At 41.8% G+C, this 22,742-nt stretch overlaps 1 protein-coding gene across 20 annotated transcripts in view; it reads right to left on the bottom strand.

Annotated features, from left to right (window-relative positions):
• Positions 1-22,742, bottom strand: part of MAGI1 (membrane associated guanylate kinase, WW and PDZ domain containing 1) — a 592,830-nt gene that overhangs the window by 47,735 nt on the left and 522,353 nt on the right. For all 20 annotated transcript variants that reach the window (XM_054975185.1, XM_054975188.1, XM_054975191.1 and 17 more), the window contains one exon: positions 18,320-18,536. In XM_054975185.1, the coding sequence (XP_054831160.1) occupies positions 18,320-18,536 (217 nt within the window). The remainder of the gene's footprint in view (positions 1-18,319; positions 18,537-22,742) is intronic.

Here is a 22,742-nt window from a genome sequence, read left to right as displayed (position 1 = left end):
CTCCTTCCTCTCAGTAAAGTTGTCAATACCTAACACTGCACATTGGGGAAAAAAGAGATATTAAGAGGAAAATAGCATGGTGACAAACAAACACTGTACATGCACAACACACATCACTACACAAACAAAAATGAAACAAAATTCTTTTTAATACCTTTTGCACTGTTCGGTATTACTAAGAAGCATTCTCCACTGACTAGATTGCTATCCCAAACTAAATTCTGCTGTCCTTCTGTCTGCTTTACGAGCCTAGGGGGAGGGGCAGTGAAATGTCAAGTTGGTGATCCTGAACCCAGAAGGCTATTAAAGTTCAGCCACTGACCTACAATCAGGACATCTACTATGTTTGACAACGTGTGACTCTGAGATCTCCTCAAATGCAAGGCAAGAAACTAGCAGACATGAGGCAGAACCAGAAGAACAGCCCCACGAATCAGAAGGCTTTTGTGAAGGATGTTTCAAACTTAAAACCAGTTTATATATTATTTCCAATCTGACTTTTTCCAGCAGGGTTTGTTGTAACCTGTTGGTTCCATCAAATAGTAAATTACAAGGAAATCCTAAGCAGAGTTACTCCTGTCTAAACCCATTAATTTCAATGGCCTTAGACTGGAATACCTCTGCTTAGGATTTCAGTGTTTGAAGATTAATTAGAACACTTTGGATGCTGCTAAGCATAAATCATGACATACTTAATACAAACCTAACCCTTTACAAAATCAAAATATGTTTTGACTATGGATCTTAATTTAAAAATGAAGTTGGGCAGTGTACATTGATGATAGCTAAACCTCTCCCTGATATCCCCATGACACAGGGAATAATTCTAACATACGTGCCTTTAGGGTAGTCCACAATGGCTCATTGTGATCCCTCTCTTTTCAAGGATTTCATTGCAAAAGTAATAAAAAGAGTTTTGGATAGGTGATGAGAAAATGAGATACCAGAGGACGACCTGCATCATGGTTTATGAAACACCACCAGAACTTCCTTTTTTGCTAGAACAGTCTCTGCTGCACTGCTGGACCACATACATTTAAGGAAAGGATGTGAAGCCTCTACTACTCTTCATGCTTTATCTTTCCACCCCACCCATGCCATGGAAGTTGTCCCCAAATCACAAACACCAAACAAGATGGACAACAAGACACACACAGAACAGCTCTCTGCTCATCCTTACATTCTCCAAAATTCGTGGAACTGATTTCTCTTTCTCTTTCACCCTTGCTCAGTCCAGTCGCAGGCGAAGGTGACATAGCTGTGAATATTAATTTTAACATTTTGCAAAGCTTTAATGAATTTTTATTTTCTTGTTTGTTCATTTCAGTTTACTGTTTACTGATACAGATCAGATTTGGATTGCGTATCACAGAAAAGGTTGCAGATGCAAAGGATTAGGGAAAAGACCTACCTGTTTTGCTGCTCTGTACATTCTGGCAATATCTAAGATTAAGCTACTTTATCAGGGTGTAATATGCATCAATGAAAATATGTTAAAATGGGTTTCATGGGGGGGCAGGGAATCACAATGTAATATTTGCTGCCATCACAGAAGTGCTCCCAGGGTTTTGTAAACACAAAATTCTTATCTGACGGATTATAGTTCAAAATCTATACACACCAGAAAATTATACTGAAAACATTTGAATAAGATGCGGTGCTGTAACAGAACTTTTAAAATGAAAGCTAACCGGTAGCAGCATTAGGCTTGGAAGAAATCTTGCCCACATGCCCTCTGAACATCTGCTTCAACAATGATGGTAGTCAGAGCACAGTTTCTCACATTCACTTTTCCCATTATGCTAATACCTGTGCATATAAAATCAAAACAGGATGTTTTGATCTCAGTTTACTCCCCTCCCCCGCTTCATACACATATTGGATAATACATTGTGGGCATTGGTACCAGATCAAAATATAGGCTTAAGCTTCCTCTACCCCCTATTGAGTATGAATCTTACAGAACAAACCTACTCAGAGGTAAGTCCCATATTAGTCAATGGGATTACTTCCAGGAAAGTGTTTACAGAATTAGTCTTTGTATATTAAAAAAATTAAGCATTGTTAGAAAGTACCTGTATGCCTAGAAAACAATAATGTCTTGCTTTGTGAAAGAAAAAGTGGTAAGGTGTTAATTGTTCAAGTTCTGTTAGGCCCATAGCCAACTACCACAGAGAATCATAAATCTATAAAGGACCCAAAAATCTGAAGAGCTTGCCATTCTACTCTTCCAGGAGTATTTTCATATATAAAATATATTTAACCTTTGGTGTACCTTTAAGGACACCTTTTGCTGACTTAAAGCTCCAAGATGGTGACAAAGCAAAAGACAAATACAGCCATTTGGACTCCTAGACCTGGCAGCGGTGAAAAATGCATGGACGTTTATGGCCTAGGGTAAGCATGAAAGCAATACAGTCAACATCTGTCTATATTTAACAAAACCCTGCACAATAAACATCAATTTGCAGCTCTGTAGAAAGGAAAAGAAACTCCAGCACGCCCCATGATGAACCTGGGTAGAGGTCTTTTGTTAATAACCATATTTCTGGAGTTGTTTGCCTAGGCTAATACCTCATTTGAGTATAATAACAACAACAACATTCTATTTATATACCGCCCTTCAGGACAACTTAATGCCCACTCAGAGCAGTTTACAAAGTATGTTATTATTACCCCACAACAATCACCCTGTGAGGTGGGTGTGGCTGAGAGAGCTCCAGAGAACTGTGACTCGCCCAAGGTCACCCAGCTGGCTTCAAGTGGAGGAGTGGGGAATCAAACCCGGCTCTCCAGATTAGAGTCCCGTGCTCTTAACTACTACACCAAACTGGCGTATATGTCTGCAAGGCTAAAATAGGCACAGTTTTCCCCCATTGATAGTCTAAAACTTCTTTCACAAATATAGTAAGACAATCAACATGTAACCACTGAATGGGACATACATTTTTTCTGGCTTGAACAAACCAGGAGAGGATTCTCATGTGTCCTCTGAGCCTTTCCCTTCCTACTTGCCAAGACACAGAACATTCTAAACAGGTAATTCTAAACAGGTGAACCTAGGAAGATCCTGAGAGGGAGGGCAGGAAGTGTTACATCAGTGCTTATTTCTCATGGCTCCTTCTTACAGACTCAGGGTAATGCTGATCACCACTTTGGGGTCAGGAAGCAATTTTCTACAGGCCAGTTTGGCCAGGGATCCTAGAGGGTTTTTACCATCTTCTGGGCACGGAGCAGGGGTCACTGGGGGTGTGGGGGGGTAGTTGTGAATTTCCTGCATTTGGACTAGATGATCCTGGAGGCCCCTTCCAACTCTATGATTCTATTATTCTAATTCCAGGGGGGCATTGTATTATCGGCTGCAAAAAAAAACCCACAAAAAAGGAGGGGGGTATCCTTGTGGCACTTTCAAAACTTAAGTCACCATGACTCATACACATTCTGGCAAGTGGAGTGCAGTTCAGAGAGTGGAAGTTGCCCACTTCCCCCTCACACCGTACCCCCCCATGCTGTTCCTGAGTGTGAGGGGACCCTCATCAATAGCACAGAGGGCAAAGTGTAAACATCAGTGGATATCTCTGCCACTCCAATACCACTAAACTGGCACTGCACTTCTGATGTTGGGTAGGGACTAGAGTATTCAAGTATTTTGGCCTGTTCCCCATTCATTAAGGTTTTTATGATTTACGTCAGAACCACAGTGAGGTTTGGCTTCCTTTACTTTTGTATTCCTTGAGGCATACTTAAGAGTGACCTGAGTTACCTGCAACTGAACCAGGCTCTCAGGGCCAAGCTACAAGTGACGAATGACACTTGAACAGCAAGTGGATTGAGTGGAGCGCAAGCGAACAGGGAGAAATACACTTGCCGTTCAAGTGTCATTCATCACTTGTAGCTTCACCCTCAGTAACTGACTAATCTTATGCCTGATACTTTATGATGCCAAGAACAAAATACACTCTGTAAATCTCTTTCAAATTATATATGAGATAATTGGAACTTTTAAATCAGGCTGATAGAGGCAGGACTATCTATTTAAAGGCAGGCCTTTAAAAGTTTCTTTGCTACAAGCGTGGCTGATAACAAGATTCTGGTTTAAGGTCTGACTATTTTCTTTGTGTAAGCATTCTACTAGTTCCAACAGATTTGCTGTATGCAAGCTTAAAAGCCAGTAAGACCGCTGAAGAACCCAATAAATAATATTCAGGATAAATGGCAATGCCACTACTACTAGACTAGGTGGCCAATTTCCAAGTCTGTATCTTAATCAGTATGAGAAGAGGCCTGTTCTACAATAGGTTTGCTTTTAAATAAAATTAACAGGGAGATTAAGAATTACAACGATGACACATGCTTAAGTGTAGCTGTTTGCTTTCTAGCCGCACAATGAGTAAACTCCCTCCTCACCCTGATTAGTTTGTTTTAAAGGCTGTCTCATCAGAATTTCCATGAGTTAAATTGTGCTCACTTTTTTCCAAGCCTATTTAATTCTGGATGAATGAACCGCTTCATGCGTTATCCAATTTGCACACAACAAATCTATTGTTCGACTGAAAATAAAATTCAAATATTAAAAACCCACCACTGCAATATTTTAAAAGCTTTAGCAAGCCCCGACCCTATTCTGCTTCGCTTTTAATTAAAGCATGCTTAAGCCCTTCAAAGGGGCTCATTAACACATCTGCAATTCAGATTAATTCATTTTGTCACTGCTGTTTTGACAGATGGCCATACATAGGATATGGCAGCTTTGCAAGGCAGGCAGGCAGGCAGCACAACAACAGATTGTAGCAATCCTCAAGGAAGCTTAAGAATATAAAAAACAACAAAAAAGAATGAAAAGAAAGTATTACAGAAATAGACATCAGGAAAAGAGGGCAAGGTTTTTGGAATCAGGCCATGTCTTATATTCACTTATGCCTTAGTGGACTGAGATCTATAACAGGGTAACCCCAAGCAGAGTTCATATCTTTCTAAACCCACTGAGCTTAGAATGATACATGTCTGTTTAGGGCTGCACTGTAAAGGACATTTTGTTAGAAAGACATGGCCAAGCTGAAGGATATGCTTCTTCACTTGCTTATCTAACAGCAGCCTAACATGCAAAAGATGCAGCTGGACAGATGCCCCATAAGAGGAAACAAGCATACGGCTAATTATTGCCACAGCCCCACCATATCTAGGGATCAGCCAGATGAGTGGTCTGCATTCATGGAGGCATGGGGTTCTTTTGTTATTGCTAAGCTTTGGCTTTGGTATATTTTCCATAATGTTCTAATAATATTGACACACACAAGACAGCCTCCTCCAGGTTAGGTAATAATTATTCCTCCTCCGTAGATGGAGAATTGAGGCAGGAAGATGACATCTTAACACGTAGCTACACAGAGATTTAGCCCTAGGTGCTGCAAGTCTCAAAGAGCATAGCGGTCTCTGAGAAAGGCGGAAAGCACAAGATTTCCATCCTCACCAAACTGTGAATAAAGATTCCAGATTCTACCAAGCCCAGAAGAGATTCTAAAAGCAAATTCCCAGACTAAAAAAAACAAAACAAAACCCTCAAATAATGAAAAGTGCTTAAAATTTGCTTCATTTACATAGCCTAAGGTCTGCTGCTGGAGTTTCCTTGCACTTAATTACCTAATCATTGATAACCAAAATCATTTCGCAGGTTTATTATTCAATGCCATTATTCTGAATCACCTTGAATCCCACAGTGACCTAGGCAGACACATTTTGAAGTCATTGTTCTTACGTCCTTCTCATTACTCTGAGGAGTGTTTCTCACTCTCACTTCTTTCTCATTTGAATTAAGGCTACATTAACTACAGAGTGGTCATCTCAGAATAGATTATTTAAAACAAGCAGCTTCTTGAGGGGCAAAAGATATCTGGATAAGGATCCAGGTAATGCCACAATATATTGGGGAAAAACTGCAGACATCTTATTTATTAAAATGTTTATACCACGCCTTTCCTCTTGGCTCAAGTTGGCTTAATAATTAAAATGTTACAAATTAAAACTTACTAAAACTAAACCCCACAAAAAACATTCCTGCTGTTCATACCCCATTAAAAGCCCCCCCCCAAACAAACAAGACTTGCAGCACCTCCTGAAAATCTACAGTGAGGGGATTCCACACCCCAAGAAGCCCCGAGAAGAGAAGGGACAGTCCCTGATGCCAAATGGGCCAGCCTGACTGAGGAAATAGCCACAGGTGGAAGACTGATGACCACAACTGGCACATGGGGTTGTATGGAAAGAGATAGTCCTTCAGATATGTGAGCCCCAAGCTGTGAAAACTTTAAATGTAATAACCAGAACCTTGAACTGGACTCAGAAATAAACTGGCAGTCACTATAGTTGTTTCAAAACAGGCAACATGTTCCCATCATCTAGCCCTTGACAGTAATCAATTGCTGCATTCTGGAACAGCTGTAGTTCCTGGGTTGCCTTGAAGGGCAAACCAACGTAGAGCTCATTATCATAACCCAACCACAAGGTCACAAAACATGGATCAGTTTGGCTATATTAGCTGAGACTAAAAAAGGAGAGAGTTGGAGAACCAGATGCAGCTGATAGAAGGTGATCTATGCCAACCTGCTTTTCAAACAGCTGGGTCCATGAGCTCTTTACCTGCTCTGCAAATGCCAGCTCCACTCTATCCAGGACAAGATGAAGCTGCCATCTTGGGATTTTAAATGTCCCTATACCTATACAACCAAGAAGGCATTAATGATTTTCACCAATAGCTGCAATACCTTTTCCCAGTATGAGTTTAAAAGCCAGAACAGACCCAGACCCAGAGAACAAGTGATAGCTCTCACATGCCCAAGGACCCTGTAAGCATCCATAAGCAATCTGAATCAATCAACTACAGGACAAACAGGTGCTTCTGATACCTCAAGTATCAGGTCTGCTCTCAATTTGGCACCTGACTTGGAACAGATGACATTTTCTCAGCAAAGACTCTTGCAAAAACATCACAGCGAGGGGCCAAATTAACATCACTGACAGGGGTCAGACATAGCGGCTATCAAGATCCGTTTTAAACAATGTTGCTGGATTCTGCTGATGATGCAATAGTTGCAAACAGGAAAGCTTTCTTCACTGCACCATCATCTCATATCTCTATGACATGTCCTGCCTGATTCATCCTGTGCATCTTCCAGTCTGCTTTATACCTCCAGTTCTCTGGTAAACCATAGAACCAGGGACCTATCAGGGTGTAGGAAAAGACACCAAGAAGCAACCTTCTTTATGAGCCCCAGCAAGCCCATTATTCCATGCAGCTACAAGGACACAGTGGACTGTACTACTGCCTCTCTTGGACAATTCCATACCAGATATTGCTTAAAGTATATGGCATGAAAGAATCATGGATTGGTAAAGACTGATGACTAATTCCTTGAGAGTCTTCATGTTTGGCATTATTGAAAGACAAGCATTTACTTGGAAAGTTCCTAATAATGTTTAGCTTCCCTGAAAACTTTAATTTATAAAATGTATACTGCCCTGCCCAGATTCTAACCCCTCACATCACAGTGTTTTTTAAAAAACCAAAATCACCTGTCCTGTCTATGCATAACATCCTGCTGCCTCAATTTTACATTGGCGATACATTGATGACACTGCTGTATTGCACAGATTTGGTCAAAAGTGAAAATGGCCATGAAGGTGATCTCTGGGATAGCAGTGACATCAGATAATAATAACAATGTGTTTACCTACTGCCCTTCTGTTTATATACTGCCACACTCAGAGCAATGAACAAAGTCAGTGTTATTATTATCCCCACAATACCGCTGGGGTTGAGAGGAGTGGCTTAGCCAAGGCCCCCTTCAGAGTTCATGGCAGTAGTGGGGGGTCAAACTAATAAGAGTGTTGATTCACAACCCAGCCACTTAACCACTGTACTACCAGTTTCACTGCATCTGATGGGCATATAAAAAATACTGTTGGGGTTCAAACGTCTTTAAGAACTATGCTGACTGACTCATTAAGAGTCTTGCTAGAAATAAATCCTGCTCCACCAGCTGCTTCAATGGGAATAGCTCATGCCTAACAGAAGCAGCTTGGTTTGTCCTTATACAGAAATGTTTCAGCAGCCTGTCAAGTATGTAATGAAAGGGGAATACACTTTTTTTATTCTGCAGGATTAAGATATTGCCAGTCTCCAAAACCTTAAACAAGGGAAGGACTGTGAGTGAAAGTCATTCCTGGGAAGAGTGCCAGAAAGGAGGCATATGCAGGCAGAGCTCTTCACCCTAGGAGGGTAGGCTCATTTGCCACTGCAGAGTAAGCTGCATTCTTAAGATGATTTATCTCCCACCGTCAAGATGGATTCCAAACATCAAACCTGATCTTCTGTATCTACGGACTGCGGCTTTTAAAGAAGCTGTGTCCAACAAACCAATATTCTAGCATGCACTTTAAAAACTGCTTATGCTGAATGCAGGCTCAGTGGCCAAGATAAGAATGAGGCAGAAGTGGGCCATATATGTATGCCCCTCCACATGCACGCAAACACGCATGCACACAGCCTGTTTTTTTTTTTTGAGAATTTCCATATTGTTGCCTGCAGCATCAAAGGAATCTTCAAACTGTTTTTAAAACTCTCAAGAGCTTAATATGAGAGCTGGTTAAAGAAAAATTCAGGTGGGTACATGTGTTGGAGAGAGGACGCTATTGATAAGAGGACTAGAAACATTTAAGTTTTGAGGTCTAAGTTTGCTGCTCTTAGGGTTGATGGAATATAAGTCTAATGCAGACCACAGGATGCAAGAGAGATCAACACTTTTTATGCAACAACAATTCTGGAAACTTTCTCTCTGTTATTTGGGTAATATATGGCATTATAGTTCAGGATATCCCAAACCTGATTACAGTATGAGTTCTTAGGAGGACTTGAGATCTTGGAGTGTTCTCAAGATGGATGTACCATGGGTCTCCCAATCTCAAATCAATTTATCTGTTGTTCTACTGCAGCAGCAGGTGGTGGAATGGGCAGCAAGAAAAAGGAGTCTTATTTCTGCCCTGGCATCTCACTTGTTCTATCACTAACTGAGATGTCCAGTGTATACCAGAAACTGTAATTCAGTTTGCGCTTGCGTCATTGATGGGTTGCTGTTTTGAGCCATAGAAGATTTTTTTGGGCAGAAGGAGCTATTGGTATCTTTAGGTTAACATACTGCTTTGTGAACAGTGATCTCTCTCTATCCCCTCCCATTTTATATTTTAGGTATTCTTTCAGATCATGTCCCCAAGAAACAAGACCATCACAATTAAAGAAGAGAACTGCTGGCTCAGATCAAGGTATTATCTAGTCCACAACTGTTTTTCTAACAGTGGTTAACTTGATGGCCAAGGCTCATCTGGGATTTGTCCCCAGAACCTAGTGAGAATCATGTCCTTAGAAAATAGGGCTGTGTCTACCTGTAACCATTGTTTATCGAGCTATTCTGTGCAGGCACATATTGGAACTGTGCACGCACAGGCCTGCTAACCAGAGAAAGTTTCTATCACTTTCAGAGAGCTCCATTAGGGGGCCACTTCTCCCAGTTACGTCCCCACATGTTTTCCCATCTAAACAAGCATGTGACTACCCGGGAGGAGCGACCCCATCCCCTCAGTTCCCCTGAGCTGCTGCAATCTCAAACTGGACCTTGCCAGAGAGTTCTCAGCAGGGCAGGAGGGAGCAGATGTGCGCCTGCACAGAAGAACTCGATTAACAACGGTTACAGGTAGGTATAACCCTGTTTTCATCTTCATTCTTCGGTGCAGTCTCACACTGGGAGATAACGAAGCTACACATAATGAAGAGGCGGGGTGAGTCTCTCCAAGGCATATTTTATTAACATTAACATCAGTATTATATGTAATAAACTTTGCATTAAAGGAGTATGCAACTGCATAGGCGAATTGGGAATTGTGCTAACAAGGTTATAACCATTTACCAAACTTTAAAGTGCATGATGTTATAACTTTTTTTAAAGTGAACAAAATTGCAACACGGCTCTAGCTACTGCCACATGTTGTGTGGCATTGACATCTATAGTACAGTGTTTGATGAAGGTGTCTGGTGATGACCGAGTAGCTGCCTTGCAAATGTCCGCTATCAGCACACCTCACATAAAGGCTGGAGAGGATGCCTGGGATCTAGTAAATGAGCCCTTACATGTAGAGGGCTCTGGGCAGCAGCATGATGGTATGCCATCTGAATGGCGGAAACAATCCCTCTAGAAGTGGTCTGGGCTGAAGTCCTTTTGCCTTTATTGGGGCCCCCAAAGCACACAAATAAATGTGGATCTGTACAAAACTCTTTTGTTCTATATAAATAAAACAATAACAGTCTTTTGAGATCCAATGCGTGAAGTGCTCTTTGTGCTCTAGACTATAGACTTGGAAAGAATACAGGCAGGGTAATATCCTGCAATAGGTGAAAAGGGGACAGAGCCTTTGGTAGAAACTGGACACTCGACCAAGGACCACCCTTTGAGAAATGGTGGATCGGCCCTAGGTGCTGAAAACTCACTCACCCTTCTTCCTGAGGTGACAGCCAATAAAAAACTCACTTTCAGTGACAGTAACTAATGATAGAGACTGCTGTGGGACCAGTGGTGATATAAGGGGGTAAAGATTTTCCATTACCTTGAGGAATTAGCGGGATTTTTGATGGGGAAACACAGACATGCCTTCGACTTGTACATGGAAGGCAGAAATAGCTGCCAAGTATACTTTGAGGGATGTAGCAGCTAAACCCTTTGACTTCGAGGTGTATAGATAATAAAAGATTAAAGGCCAAGGCCAACACTCTGCAGTAGTGCCATTACTTTGTGCCCACTCTGTGAAGCTCTTCCATCTAGAATGGTAAGACTTCCTAGTAGAAGCTTTCATAGCATTTAGTAGGATTTGTTGTACCTCCCCAGAAAAACTCATGGTCTGGGCCAAATGCGCCATGCTCTTAATGGAATATGCCTCTGTTTGGACGGAACGAGTAACTTTATGTCTAGGCCAAAAAAGGAGCTATGAGGATGCAATCTGAATTATCCCTCTCTAATTGACAAATGACTCTGGGTACCAATGGGATTGATGGAAACATGTAGAATAGGTGGCCTGCCCATATATGCTGGAATGTGTCCCCAGTGGAAAGGGGATCACTCCCTGCCATAGAACCTTGGCATTGGCTACCGTTGCAAATATTCAGAACAACCCACTGTAATAATATCTCACTCAGATAAACAGTGTTCACAGTTCATTCATGACTGGAACTCAGAACCCTGCTCAGCACAACTGCTCTGGTGTTGTCCAAGCCAGCAATGTGGACAGCATGCATAGAAACATTGTTGTGAATTGCCAATTTCCAGATGGCTGTAGCCTGTGCACAAAGGGTCAGCGATGCCGTGCCTCTTTGCTTGTTGAGGTAATATATTGCTGTGATGTGGTCTGTTTGGATCTGAATATCCTTGCTTCGGAGTGTAGCTATGAATGAGACAAGAGCATAGCGTATGGCTCTGAGTTCCAGTACATTAATGTGCAATGACTTTTCCCTATCAGACCACTCATTTTGTATTGCTACTGTGCCACAATGTTCACCCCAGCCATGTAACGAAGGATCAGTCCTTTAGGTGATTTGATGATGTTTTGTGCCAAAGAGTACTATAGCTGTGGAAGCTGCCATAAGCCCTAGTAACCTCTGTATTTTCCAAACAGTTTGAAAATACTTTCTTGAAAGCATTGCTATCGTTTATTTGATTGCTTGTGCTCTATTTAATGGCAGGGTGACTCTGCAACTTATGGAGTCCAGAACTGCACCAATGTAGGTCACCCTTTGAGTAGGTTCCAACCTAGACTTTTTCACATTGATAACTAGGCCCAACTTTTTGCATGTTCTCACAATCAGATTAACATCATTCATTGCTGATCTCTAGACAGAGCAGTGATAAGCCAATCATTTAAATACAGGGAGCACCCCTGAGCTCTTAAGGTGTGCTCAGGGCCGGCAGGCCTATTGAGGCCAGGTAGGCAGTGGCCGCAGGCGCGGGGTGCCGGAGGGAGCGCCGGACGAGGCGTGGCGGGTGGGAGCATGCGCCACAAAGCACCAGCCTCCTATCCCTCCCACCCCGCGCCGCTGCCAGCACAAGCCCCCGGCCAGGCGCAGCCACCGCGGGCAGGCATCTGCGGCGGTGCAGGCAACCGAGCGGGAGCTCGGAGGCCGCCCGCCACAGCAATCGGGCCGGCGGCGGCGCGTGCGCCCCCCGCGATGACGTCACGTGTGACGTCATCACGCAGGCTGGTGTGAGCAGGAGCGCGCACGCGCACGCGCGTGGGGGCACCTGGCCGGCCGGCCAGCCGCAATCATAGTAAACTTTTGCGCCGCCCCTGGGTGTGCTACTACTGGTGTCATACACTTAGTGAATACTCTGGGTGTAGGTGACAGCTCAAAGGGAAACACCGTGTATTGGAACACCGTATTCTGAAACTTAGAACAGAGGTATTTTCTGTGCTCTTCCAAGCAACACAGACAACAGAGTGACCATCTTAAATTCTGACACTTTGAGGTAAAGATTCAGATCTCTAAGATCTAGTATAGAGTGAAAATCTCTGTCTTTCTTTGGAACTAGGACAAACACGGAGAAGAAACCATATGTGTCAGTGCCCCACACCTCTTGAATAGCCCCTTTTTCCAGAAGAGACTTTATCTCCTCAACTAATTCCCAGAGGGAATTATTTACTGCTGCAGCAGGCAGTACACACTAGGGCAATTCAATGAACTTTAACCCATAGCCATTTCTTACTATGGCTAAGACCCAAGAGTCAGATGTTATTGATTTCTAATCAAATAAATTAATTGCCAATCTATCTCTGTATCAACAATTAGGGTTAGAGAGGTCCAGTCAGAACTGCTTGACAGGACTATGAGAGTCCTTGTGCTGTTGCAAATGCTGTGAGGGATTGGGTCCATATGAAGCCCATCTTGTTGACTGAGGTTGAAGTGGAGAACAGAATGGACATTGAGGCATTGACTGGGTCTGCTGGAACTGATGATGAGGACCTCCGTATTGCTGATAAGGATAATGGTGGTGGTGAAAGTATCTGGGTTCATAGGCATGTTTTTCAACACGAGTAACGACCAAACATTTCATGGTTTGTCTATTCTTTTTCTTTTGGGATAGTGTCTCATCTGTTTTCCAAGAGAAGAGAGATATACCCTTAAATGGTAGTTCTTCAACCCTGGTTTTCATTTCTGAAGGAAGAGCCATAGACTTGAGCCAAGAATGGTGTGTCATAAGCACTGCTCCTGCCATGCCCCTGGCTGAGGTGTCAACAGCGTGTCTGCCTGAGTTCATTTGCTGCTTTGACAGCCTGATGGCTTCTGTCTGCAGCAGGTTGATCATAGACCTCTTGTCTTCTGGGAGGTCAGAAATATAGGATAATAATTCCTCCCAGAAGTACAATTGGTAACCTCCCAATTGGTGTTACATAGGTTTAAGGCTGAGACAGAGTACTATCTCCTGCCCATGTGATCCATTTTTCTGCTCTCTCTGTCAGGTGGGGGCACAGTGCACACCTGGTCAGTGATGTTGCTACACCTCTTCCATCACTAGTGATGATGGTGGCGAGTGCTTCACTAGTGATGGCCATGTGTTATGTTTGACTTTATACATGAGCGTAATCTTTTTAGATGTAGCTGGAGCTCTGCACGTCTTTCCCATATATTGGTATTTATTTATTTATTTATTTTCAATTTATTTATTTTCGATTAACGCTGCTAAGCCTTCAAAAATAGGGGAGACTATGAAAGGTGAATCTGCAGGGAGGCAGCTGAGGAGTTTATCTTTTGTCTTTAGATCCAACAAGGATACATCCAATTCTAGTGCTTTTGTCATCCTGCCCTGAGAAGATCCAAATGTCTTTATACGGAAAACTGGAGCTCTGAACCACATTGTTGGCAGACGATGGATCCGAAGCTGTTTTGCATCTGATGTTGGAGGCAGCTGTTGCAAGTTCACCTTCCTCTTCCAAGTTGTACTGAGCTTGTAGCTGAAAAGGGTAGGGTGGGGTAGCCATCTCCACCTCGATGATGTAAACAGTCTTGGATGCAACGAAGCATGCCCACCTGCCTCCTCTAGCTATTGGCAATGATAAGGCACTCATAGTGATGTTGATGGGCATACAATAGTGTTATGGATTCTAAAGAAGGATGTGGATCTGATTGGTGGTGACCCTGGTCCCTCAGAACAAAAGTGAGTAGCTTTGAGGGGACTCCATTCGAACCCTAGAGGCTCTTGGGTCCGGTGGTGGTGTCAGGGATCTTTGCAAGTCTTACTCAGTTCTGTGGAGTAGATTGCCTCCAGCCCTCTTCCTCGAGTTGCTCTGAATGAGGGATTCCTGAATCATGAAGCTTGGTCTTGCCTTCAGAAAAAGACCTCTCTGGGGAATTCAAATGAGGTGAAGAGGTCTTAGGTGTGATCTGGACAACTTCTTCAATCTCAGTCTTTGTGGTGGAGGATCGGTGCTGGTGTGCTCTAGACTTGGAATGAGATTTAGATTTCTTAGGTCTCTTCAGTGCTGGTTCCAAAAAGTGCCTCAGATCCAAGGGAGGCCTCGGAGAACGGGATTTTCTGCTCATCATATCCAACCTTGACACTGATCTCAAAGAAGATATGGATGCAGCCCTAGATGGGTGCTCCTTCACAGTAGATTACTTAGCTACCAGGGGATTGAAGGTCAGTGGGCACTCCTTTGGGACAGATGACTTAGCTGCCAGAGGGTTGGAGCCAGATAAGACCTTGTCCCAAGGTGCAAACTTTAAACTGAAAGCTCTCTCATTCCTGGCTTTAGGGGTGAATTGTTGGCAACCTTAGAGACTGACATTATGGTCTTCATCCAAACAGATCAAACAAAGATTGTGCTCATCCGTGTGGGTTATCTTGGTACCCCATCAAGTGCATTTTTTGAAAAGTGCCCTCTGAGACATTCTGAGGATCAGAAATAGGATCAGACGAGCTGGGTCAAAAAACCTTCCAAAAATACATGAGCCAAATCATGAACCATAAAGAGGAGTGAAGGACAATGTGAAGTAAAAATAAGCCAGAAAAACAACCGACAACAGTTTGGAACAACAGACCTCACGACTGAAGTTCTCATGGTGGCTAAAAGAGAACTGAGGGGAAGAGGTTGCTCCTCCTGAGTAGTCATGTGCTCTTTTAGGCAGGAAAATGAGCAGGGACATGACTGGGAGGAGCAATATTGCTCATTTCCATATATCAACAAGCACCATTTCCTAAACAAAGGATTCCTGCAGAGGACATGAAGTTGAGTGATTTCCTGTAGGAAACGACCAGGCTTCCATCCCAAGAAACATAAAGATGATGATAAAGTGTTCAGTGGGGGAAGTTTACAAAAGATCTGTGGAAAGATATTTAGGGAAAGCTCCAGAAATGTTATCACTTCATAGTAGAGGACTAGCTTCAAAAATCCATTTCAAAGTATTGTGGACAAAAGGCAAAACCCTACTTACTAAAAATAGATGCAACTTTCCTTGTATTACATGGACAGGGGGATGGAGAGGCTGGAAGCAGCTGTGCCCTAAAGTACCTTCCAGGGCATTTTTTTTTAAAAAAAGCAGAACCAGCTAGAGTTAATACTGCTGAGCTAATCCTAATGACTAATTAGCTAATTTCTAATTAACTGTTTAGCTGGTACTAAATCGCTACAGGGGGTCACAATGACAGTGCAGGCATGCTGGCTGCAGAAGGGAAGAAAGGCAAAACTGTAATGCAGTAGAAGTAGAAGTATGAAAGAGAAGCCTTCACAAGTGATATGAAGGCTGAAGCATTAAATACATAACCACTGCTCCAAATGGAAACATCGGATTTAGTCCCCCTGCCCATGACAGCTAAGAACTCATCTGGATTCAGACATTATAGCAATGGTAAACCAATGAAGTAAGAGGGGAGGAAGAAACACACAATGTTGGGATATTAGGATACAAGGCAGCTGCCCTAGATTTAAAGAAGGGAAATTAAACATGCAGTTAAGACCAACCATGGTTTGAATGTAATATGCAATTTCTAGGTCAATTTTTTTTTCTTGACTCCAATATCTAAACATACTAAATTCACAGAATGGTCTCCTCATGCCCTTGCCCCATCTCCATCTCTATGTAGCCTCCTGGGGACACAATTCCATAAAGCTGATTGTCAATGTCAGGAGACCCTCTAGAATCGAGTGTAAAGTGCCCTGGAGTAGTTGCAGCAAGAAGGGGAAGCCATCAGGGACTGCACCTAATACCTCTCTCAAGGATAAAACACTCATGCAAGGGAGAGGTCAATTTCTGCCCATTTCCCTTTTTCGATACAGCCACATTCCACTCCACTTCTGAAGGTGTCCAGATCTTCTGGAATTTTTTTTAAGGGAGTTCACAGAACAATTAAGATGGCTGCAGGAGGAAGAGGGAGAAATCTGTTCCACAAACTCTTAATGTTCACAATTCGTAGAACCTTGATCTTTGTTTTTAACTTGTAAATATGCTCCCCACAGCATATAACATGGAAAACAGTCATTTTAATCTGAGTAATAGGCCTGTAGTATGGCTATGATGAAGAATCAGCTTGGTAGATCCTCAGAAGAGAAATTATATATCATTTATACTCAATGATGTAAAGTGCAGTGAAGTCACAGTTGACCTGGCAACTCATAGACTTTTCAAGGTATGAGACAAGCAGAGGTGGTTTGCCATTGCCTGCATCTGTGTATTGATCTTGGACTTCCTTGGTAGTCTCCCATCCAAATACTAACCAGCAGTAGCTGAGCACCAAACAGAAACCTGACACCTGTACTTTTTATTGGGGATGGGAGGTGCAGTTTCTGCTGCACTAGAAAATGATAGGAGCTGCATTTCTAAGGACCTAAAATTGCTAATATTTGAATATGCATTACAAAGCTCAATACAAGCTCAGTGAGAAAAAGCATTTAAATATCACTTGTGAAACCATTCTAGGCATGTGAGGAAGTGATTGTTTGTACATACATGCTGCCTCCCTGAAAATGAAATGGAAAGGAGCTGAAATTCAAGGAACGTGCTGCTCTGATACCTTTCCAGATCAGCAGTTCCTATCTCACAGTGCAATCCTAAACAGAGTTACACCCTTCTAGGGCCACAGAGGTCAACAGGCTTAGAAGGGTGTAACTTCATTTAGGACTGTTTCATTGTTCATTTTTTCCCTATACCATACCATATGGCCCATCCAACATTTGCTGATTTGCCTGATCTTATGCTATGAGGTATTAGACTCTCAATAAAATATGCAGAAATCCACAGTCCACACGACTGAGCAGCTGTTCATATTCTGAGCTTGCTTTAGAGTAGCTAGATCCTTTAAAATGTCCAACAGATCTTAAAAACGTCACCAATACTATGCAGATCATAAATGAGAAGTTGATTCTGTTAGCATAAAAGGGTTTGAGTGGACTTCATTTTGTACTCTTGGAGCAGACTCAAAACCCTAGTGAACTACTGCAATAACAGAATTCATCTATTAATAACTAAAAATAAAAGCTGCTTATTACATCTATCTGGCTTTTGTATAGTTGGAGAAGCACATACTGGTAAAAGCAAGTGTACCTTTGGCAGAATTTGCCATCAGCTGGAACATCTTTTCTCTACATAAGCAAAATTCTGTTTTTGGACAATAGGCAGCTTAGAAAGTTTAAAAAAGACTACAGATATGTTCAAATAATCAAAAAGCTAGAGAAAATAGTAGTAATCCTATGAGTGGCCAGATTTCATATTACTGTTAATTCCTTAGTAAAGAGCCTTTCAGGGCTGGGACCACAGATGTCAATTCTTTGTAAATCACAAGTGATGGAAGGTGCCTAATTACTAACTACTTGCAAAGAGACTTGGACAATTGCCCATTCTAAATACATTTGATTTGTTTGTAATTAAAGAAGAAGATAAAAGTAGGCACAAGGGGACATAAAAGGTCCTAGTATTGAAAGTACTTGCCTATTGCTTTTCACAATTATGCTGTAAATCCAACCCACTTATTGTAGGCAATCAAAGTTTCTTTTTCATCACAGACAAAAATGATTGCCAATGACATATAATTTGCTGATCTCTGAAGCTTCTCAGCATTGTGTTTCTCTAACCTTGGCCACGGCAACCTCCTTGTGGCTACTTACAGTTTCACAGTCCATCACATTAACAAAACAAAAAGCCTATTTATTTTTCTAACCAAACAAAATACATGCAAATTCCAGTAGCTAGAAAAAACTGCCCCCAGAACAAGAAAAGGTCTCATTTGATACTTACGTCGGCTTTCATACATGCTCCTGGACTGGGCCCAGATTTTGAAAGGATCTGGCTTCTTCTGTCCAGTGTTGTCTGGTTGGTCCGCAGCTGGCGCTTCAGTGGCAGGGTAGTCAGGAAGCACCTGAGTGCTGTGGACGGGTGAAGCAGTGTGTGTGCTATGATGGCTGGAGACACTGTGCTGAGAGCTGTTTTGGCTATCTTTCCTTTCAAGTGGTTGCTGGTTTTAAAAAAAAGCCAGAAGAGATAGGGAAGGGGGAAGGAAAAATCCCCCAAAGGTTAATAGCTTGTGAGTGAACAATTTCCTGCAGTTTTTTCTCTATGTTCAGCATATATAAAAGTCACATTTTGGCTTCTACTATTTCCAGTTTTGTGCTGAGTGCAGGTAAATTTCCCCCATGATAGACAGACAGAATGACAGAGAGATGCAAGAAATGGAAAAGTCATCCATCACTGAGAAAAACATGCACCCTTCCATGTACAGACAATACCACTAATCAAAGCTCCCTATTAGATCAGGGACTTCACTTATTTTTACCCTCTGCTCAAAATAGCATCCCTAAAAAGTGGGGAACCACTTTGTCCTGGGCCATATTGTCATTCTGAATTGGCTAATAAATATATGCTTTATGCATAGATGTAAAGCTGCAGATAAGACTCCATCCATTTCTCCCACCAGATTCATACTCTTACCATCCATCCATCCTGCTCCATCATCAGCACAAAACTGGTTGGGATCTGTGCTAACAGCCTCAAAAAGGAAAACGGCATCTAGAAACTAAATAGAATGGTATATACTGTCTTGTTTCCCCTTCTGAGTTCACCAGTGGAGGTGAACATCCTTGGGCCAAACCCTCTGCTTTTTAAAGATGAGGCCCATATGGATGGCACGGGGTGAGATTGAAAAGAAAGAGGTAAAATTCTATAGGTGCCAACTGCAAGAAAGCAGATGTCATGGGAATCGGGGTATGTGATTTGTTTATTACCAGTTATGATTCACTTTTCCCCACAAAGCTGGCCCAATGTGACTCACAATAAAATAAAGAACAACAGATCATAATAATGAAAAATTTAAAGCCAGAACTACCAACAAGGCTCAGAATCAGTGTGACATCTATGAATTGGTTCACTCCAGACTAAAGCTGAGCTGCCTATTCATCTGATCCAAGTCAAGTGTCGAAGCTGTCTTTGCCCCATGTTTGTTTATCCTTCATCTCATCTCACACAAGAAGTTAAAATAACTGTACAGAGCACTACTGTCTTCTGATGGACTGAAGCATAGCAGAAATCTTTCCAAATCAAGCAAACCAGCAAGTGGACAGGGAAAGAGTTTTAAAACCCCGTATCTTCATTTCCCTTCAGCTTTGTCATCTTATATCAGATCATTAAGCACTGGATGAAAACTTCATTGAGGGGATTACATTGGGTGACTCTAGAGAACTACAAATTTTGGGAAATAGTCACTTAACTTACTTCAATTTACTTAACATGGTTGGTTAGTGAGCTTTATTTATATTATTGAGCTTATTTATAGCCCGCCTTCCTTACTAAGACACAAGGTGGATTACAGAGTACAGAGAGAGAGAGAGAGAGAGAGAGAGAGAGAGAGAGAGAGAGAGAGAGAATGTAAGCGTGTAGTATAGGACATAAAATGAATAATATACTAAGAGCACAAAACTGAACAATGAGAACTACAATGTGATCACACATTATAGCACACAATAAACAGTGCAAATGAACAATGCAGTAGGACTAAGACTACAAAATTAATTGGAGCAGTCAATAAGCATGCTGATTCAACAAACTTAAATTAGGAAGGAAAGTTCACATTCTATGTAAGTAATATTGCATCACATAAGAAAGACATTAACAGTATGAACCAAAAGTGTATGACTCCAGTGCATTCACAGGCTCCCCTGTCTTCCATAAACTGACAACTATATGTGAGCTTGTGTGGTGTAGTGGTTAGATTTGGATTTCACAGACCCAAGTTTGAATCCCTACTCTGCCATGGAAGCTTGCTGGGTGACCCTGGGCTAGTCACACAGACTCAATCTAATCTGGCTCACAGGGTTGTTGTGAGAATAACATGGAGGGTAAAAGAGCAAGAGTCCAGTAGCACCTATAAGACTAACAAAATTTGTGGTACAGTTATGAGCTTTTGTGAGTCACAGAATTGTGACTTATGAAAGCTCATACCCTACTAGAAATTTTGTTAGTCTTATAGGTGCTACTGGACTCTTGCTCTTTTCTACTGCTACAGACAGACTAACACGGCTACCCACCTGGATCTATCTGCATGGAGCGGAAAGGAGGGGTATAAAGGAAGGAAGGAAGAGTGCATTCCATTGATTTCAATGGGCTTAGACTGAAGCAATTCTGCATAGGATTGATCTGTAAGTAAGTAAATAAGCAACACGCCCCACCCCCCAAGATATGACAATAACCTGCTACTGCATGTTATGATATCATGTGAACATCTGTTCATAATAAAACTACTTAAGAGCATCTCATATGTTACAAATAGTCAGTTCTATGTTAGTAACACTCCCATTTAAAAAAAATAATGGTTTTCAAACTCTCTCCATTCCAAGCAATTTATCTGCCAGGGGATTTCTTATACATCTTCTGCAAAACCCACAACTCTAAGGTCTTTTGAAAGTCAGACTTTCTACTCACATAGGGGGCTGAGCAGTGATGTTTCCCCATGGCAACAGAGCATACCCTATATTTATTTATATGTACAGCCTGCCTTCTACTAACCGGGTTCTCAAGTTGGCTGGCGAATAGATTTAAATGAAAAGCAGTTCAATAAAAGCCCTATAATGTGATAGACAGGTTCAAGTTAAAAATGTCAATTTCCAGCCCCTATTTCAATTCAGTTCAAAGGCCTTCAAGAAAAGAAATGTCTTCAATTTCCTCCTAGGGAAAGGTATCTCACTGTCTGGGGCAACAGCTGAAAAGACCCTCCCGTGACTTTCAGCCAACCCATCCTCTCTAAAAGCCAGTTCTTACAAGAAGGCACCATTGTTTGGATGCCAAGATTCAAGCTAGCTGATACAGGTGGAGGAGGTTCTTTGCATATTCTGGACCCACAATGCTGAGGATAGCCAGGGAGGAAATATTATGAGTTGATCATTGTGGCTTTTCCTCAGTATCATCACAACTTTTATGAAATGCCTTTCTATATCAAAAGCTTGATTTTATGTTTAATCTCACACAATTTACTTTGGAGGACAATGTGATTAACTATAATCGGATAATTCAGAACCTCATAATGAATCCCAGTTTAACAACTTATCAACTTGCTGAGCATGAGTACATCAATAACAGATTTTGCTCTGAAAATCTTTATTTCCTTTTCCTAAAGTTCTTGACCCATTAGTGGCCCTTTTTTAAAATGACAGAAACTCTCCACTGACTTAAATTTGAAATTTCAATGACATGTGATAGCTCTGATTGCTCAACTCCTGTGATATTTTTCCCCCTTGAAAGGAAGCTCAGCTAATTCACACAGCTTTTTCAAAAAAATTACATGAGGAAAATGTGCTGAGAAAACCACCCTCAGACATAAACAATGGCTGTTTCATCAAAGTATTTTAAACATAAAACATTATTGCTTCCTTTTCGTGTGGGCGTATTTGTGACACAGGAGTGATGGCACAGAATTCAGCCATAAATGAGTATGCCAAATTTCAAGATGATCTGATCAAATGGTTGGTTTACAAGCTTTCCAGAGGCTTTAAATCATGAAACAGCAAAATGCAAGGTGAAGGTTTACTCAAAGTCTTGCAATAATTAGAGAACGAGAAGTTGCCTATTCCAAGTTGCTTGATTCTTTCTCTCTCATAGAACAAAGAAAGAGAAATACTACCTGTACTCAATCACACACCCTGTGTAAGTTCCCATTTCCAATTCTGGAATGAACCATCAACATATCAGTATTTTCCCATGAGACAGTAGTAACAGGGGTTGTTCCCTTTTGATCCCCATACTCAAGACTTGGAAATAAAAGCTTTAATTCTTAGAGGGTGAAAGAATTGTCAGCACCTGGGAACTGTCCATAGTTTCTTTATGGATACTAAACATGCATCTGCTGTTCACCCATGTGAGTGAAATGGAGTGGAGTGGGAGTGGGATGGGCTCATTCTTTTCCTTTCCGCTTTGAAGTGGAAGCAGGGTAGACAGAAATGTAGAAACTGGCTCCATTGCCTTTGCCCTATCAGTCAAAATATAGTGCATCCGGTTCCTGCTTTTCCTCTTCCTAGCAGAGGAGAAGAGGCAGAAAATAACTAGTACTCCTGATTTTCAGAACTGGGGAAAACATAGTGTATTGAACTTTTCCTCGCCCCTTTGATTAGCTCATTCTGATATTAGGAAACAGAAAAGCCAGACAACTAGGATACGTCATTCCAAACAGAGCATG

The sequence above is a fragment of the Eublepharis macularius genome, chromosome 4, assembly GCF_028583425.1.
Source record: "Eublepharis macularius isolate TG4126 chromosome 4, MPM_Emac_v1.0, whole genome shotgun sequence".
Taxonomy (NCBI): Eukaryota; Metazoa; Chordata; class Lepidosauria; order Squamata; family Eublepharidae; genus Eublepharis; species Eublepharis macularius.
The sequence above is the reverse complement of the archived record's forward strand: the minus strand, read 5'-3'. Positions and strand labels throughout refer to the sequence as shown.